The sequence below is a fragment of the Chiloscyllium plagiosum genome, chromosome 24, assembly GCF_004010195.1.
Source record: "Chiloscyllium plagiosum isolate BGI_BamShark_2017 chromosome 24, ASM401019v2, whole genome shotgun sequence".
Classification (NCBI taxonomy): domain Eukaryota; kingdom Metazoa; phylum Chordata; class Chondrichthyes; order Orectolobiformes; family Hemiscylliidae; genus Chiloscyllium; species Chiloscyllium plagiosum.
In genome coordinates this window covers 3,524,561-3,528,520 of record NC_057733.1, presented here as the reverse complement: position 1 = coordinate 3,528,520, position 3,960 = coordinate 3,524,561, and the positions used below count along the sequence as shown (strand labels likewise).

Below are 3,960 nucleotides of genomic sequence, written 5' to 3'. Positions count from 1 at the left end.
TTTGATATGCTTTCCTTTATTGGTCAGAGTATTGAGTACAGGAGTTGGGAGGTCATGTTGCGGCTGTACAGGACATTGGTTAGGCCACTGTTGAAATAGTGTGTGCAATTCTGGTCTCCTTCCTATCGGAAGGATGTTGTGAAACCTGAAAGGGTTTAGAAAAAATTTAGAAGGATGTTGCCAGGGTTGGAGATTTGAGCTACAGGGAGACGCTGAACAGGCTGGGGCTGTTTTCCCTGGAGCGTTGGAGGCTGAGGGGTGACCTTATAGAGGTTTACAAAATTATGAGGGGCATGGATAGGATAAAGAGACAAAATCTTTTCCGTGGGGTGGGGAGTCCAGAACTAGAGGGCATAGGTTTAGGGAGAGAGGGGAAAGATATAAAAGAGACCTAAAGGGCAACTTCTCACACAGAGGGTGGTACTTGTATGGAATGAGCTGCCAGAGGAAGTGGTGGAGGCTGGTACAATTACAACATTTAGAAGGCATTTCAATGGGTATAAAATAGGAAGGGTTTGGAGGGATATGGGCTGGGTGCTGGCAGGTGGGACTAGATTGGGTTGGGATATCTGGTCGGCATGGACGGGTTGGACCGAAGGGTTTGTTTCCATGCTGTACATCTCTATGACTCTATGAGGACATTCAGTTCATAAGGGCACAATGGTGATTGGAAAGGGTGACAGCTGGGAGAATGCAGTGGTCTGGATTAACTAAAGTCTATAGATACGGGACTCCTCAAGGGCCTGGCTCATGTTTGCCCTTGCCCAGATACCCTGCTGGTTTATGATGATATACAAAGCCCATTATCAGGAAGGTAACTAACACAATTCCTTGGATACTCAGTAGACTGTCTTGGCTATAAGAGGGTGAACTATATCTTGTGAGACATCTTGCTGATTCACTTTGATCCTGTTGTGGATAATGTCATCTCCTCAGTTTGTCTCCCTGAATCTCTCGTGTACAATCATTAATCCTGTGGTTTATGACTTGCCCTGTCTTGCAGGTACCTGGCGATTCGCTACCCACTGCGATCCCGGGAGCTGCGGACTCCCCGAAACGCCCTGACCACCATCTGCATCATCTGGGCACTCTCTCTCATCTTTGCTGGCCCTTACCTCAGCTACTATCAGGTGATCCACTACAGAGAGCTGACCCTCTGCTTCCCAGTCTGGGACGACTACAGGCGCAAGATCATGGACATTTCCACCTTCATCTTTGGGTATATCATCCCAGTGTTGATTCTGAGCCTGGCCTATACCAGGACCATCAGGTATCTTTGGACTGCTGTGGATCCCATCGAAGACATGTCTGAATCCAAGAAAGCCAAGCGCAAGGTAACGAAGATGATCATTATCGTGGCTGTCCTGTTCTGTCTCTGCTGGCTGCCCCATCACCTGGTTATCTTGTGTTTCTGGTTCGGCCACTTCCCTCTCAATCAGGCCACCTATGTCTTCAGGCTTTTGTCACACTGCATGTCCTATGCCAACTCCTGCCTCAACCCCATTGTCTACGCCCTGGTCTCCAAACACTTCCGCAAAGGCTTCAAGAAAGTCTTCAACTGCCTCCTGAGGAAAACAGTGGTCAGCAAAGTGCACGTGGTGCAAGTGGCCCATATGGAGGTTGGCTCCACCGAGGCCTTGCACATCACTGAACACCACAACCCAACAAGCAGTCACCAGTGGAGTCAGCCAGCTTCTCCAGGCCATGAGGTGGCACCACCAGGAACTTTCTTGGCCTTCAGTGTGACCTAAACCTCTGAACATGAGCTGAGGGCAGAGGCAGATAGTGAGCTGGGTGGGTGGACTGATTTGCATTCTAAACTTTTCCACACAGACAAAACAAAAAAAGGGATTTGTATTGCACAAGAAGTGGCACTGGTCTGAGGACTATTAGACAGAGACATGTTAAAACAACTGAGATGTGGCTTGTGACACCAACAGTGAAAATATTCTAACAGGCAAACGTGTGTTCAGATACGAGTCCTGCCAATACATGGTCTTGAGCGAGACATTGTGAGGAAGGATTGTTCTGAATGTTAAGTGTGTGTGAATCTTCAAAAAGAACACGCACAGGAACAATGGAACCATGGTTTACTGCACAGCGGTCGTTGTGAAATTATTGACTGATGCATTTTGTTGTACATATTTCCACCCTGCCAAATATGCCGAAATGTCCACAATGTTTTAAAGCTGAGAGTGTTGTTATGAGGAAAGTTGCAACAAATTGTCTTGATTTCTCCTGGCTTGAAAAGATTGAGGGGAGCTGACTAGGATATTTATAATGTTAATAAGTTCTTATCGGACAAATAGAGAGAGAGAGGCACTATTTTCTCTAATGAGAGTAACAGGGATGTGTGGATGTCATTTAATATTTAGAGCCAGGAAAGAATAGTGGGAATCTGAAACCTACCCTCCCTTAGGGTTGTAGTTTCTGTGAGACAGTTGAAATCTTTGAGAGGTGAATCTCCATGTTGTTGTTGGGTATTAAGGAGAAAAAGCAAGTATTAGATTTGAGATATTGATCACACATGATCTCGCTAACTGGCCAAACAGGCCTGAGGGGCAGAATGGCCTTTTCTTTCCCTGTGTGGCCAAGAGCATCAGCCTAACTGAGCTTGGCAAACATTTCCTGAGAGCACCGCCCTTGAAAGGAACTTGTTACTCGTCCCACTCTCCACCAGTAAGAACTAAGAAATGGCTTGCATTTATCTATAACCTTCCCAAGTCTCTCAAACATCGGAAAGTGCTTCACATACAGCGAATGACATTGCAGTCCAGTGCTTGAGTAAATGGAGAAGCTGTTTTTACATAACTATACAAACAACAGTGAGACGTCAACGGAGTCATCTCATCTGGGTGGGATTGGGAATGGGAGGAATTCTAATCAGGACAACGGGCGTTAAAACATTGTTTTTGTTTGAAAAATAGTATGTGAATGGCAACTATCTCCAGAGGAGGATGTCAATATCCTAGTCCTTTTGAACTGAACTGAAATGGCATTGAGATTATCTGAGGTTCTGAACTGGGCCTTAAGTCTACAACTTGCCTGACTCATCATTCATAGATGAATACTATTGTACTCATTCCTGATGAAGGGATTATGCCTGAAACATTGATTTTCCTGCTCCTTGGATGCTGCCTGACCTGCTGTGCTTTTCCAGCACCACACTCTCGACTCTGATCTCCAGCATCTGCAGTCCTCACTTCTTCCAGCACTAAGGGAATCTGATCAACATTAAGTTGGGTCACTGAGTAGTAACAGGGTGAGATTAGTGAAATTAATGGCTTAATCTTGTGGGTGAGACTTGAGGGTATATTCTATCAGATAGCACCCAGCTGGGGAAAGGATGGTGTTGTAGATATTTCAGGTAAGAGCCAGGGGGGCTACAATAGTATTCATCTGTGAATAATACCACCTCCTTCCCCAGTTCAATAATCAGAGTCCACTCACCAGTGCCTGTTGAATTATAGAACCATAGAATCAGGCCATTCAGCCCATTGCTATACCTGTAACCCATGTACCTGTCTAACTTCACTGGACGAGGAAATTAGGGAGAAACATCCTGTAACCACCAATCCCCCCCGGGACATAATGGAGGGAGGGGAATTATGCTTGGAGATGATGATTGTTGTGAGTGAATATTCAGAAGGTGCCCGGAGAGTTAGAGTCATAGAGCCATAGAGATGAACAGCATGGAAATAGACCCTTCAGTCCAACCTGTCCAAGCCGACCAAATATCCCAACCCAATCTAGTCCCACCTGCCAGCTCCCGGCCCATATCCCTCCAAACCCTTCCTATTCATATACCCATCCAAATGCCTTTCAATTGTTGTAATTGTACCAGCCTCCACCACTTCCTCTGGCAGCTCATTCCATACTCGTACCACCCTCTGTGTGAAAAAGTTGTCCTTTAGGTCTCTTTTATATCTTTCCCCTCTCTCCCTAAACCTATGCCCTCTA

At 45.9% G+C, this 3,960-nt stretch overlaps 1 protein-coding gene across 1 annotated transcript in view; it reads left to right on the top strand.

Moving 5' to 3' along the window:
• LOC122561910 (galanin receptor 2a-like) overlaps positions 1 to 3,734 on the top strand; it is a 17,717-nt gene extending 13,983 nt beyond the window's left edge. The window contains exon 2 of the mRNA XM_043714237.1: positions 1,004 to 3,734. Coding sequence (XP_043570172.1) covers positions 1,004 to 1,751 — 748 coding nt within the window. The 3' untranslated portion in view covers positions 1,752 to 3,734. The remainder of the gene's footprint in view (positions 1 to 1,003) is intronic.
• The last annotated feature ends 226 nt before the right edge of the window (positions 3,735 to 3,960 follow it).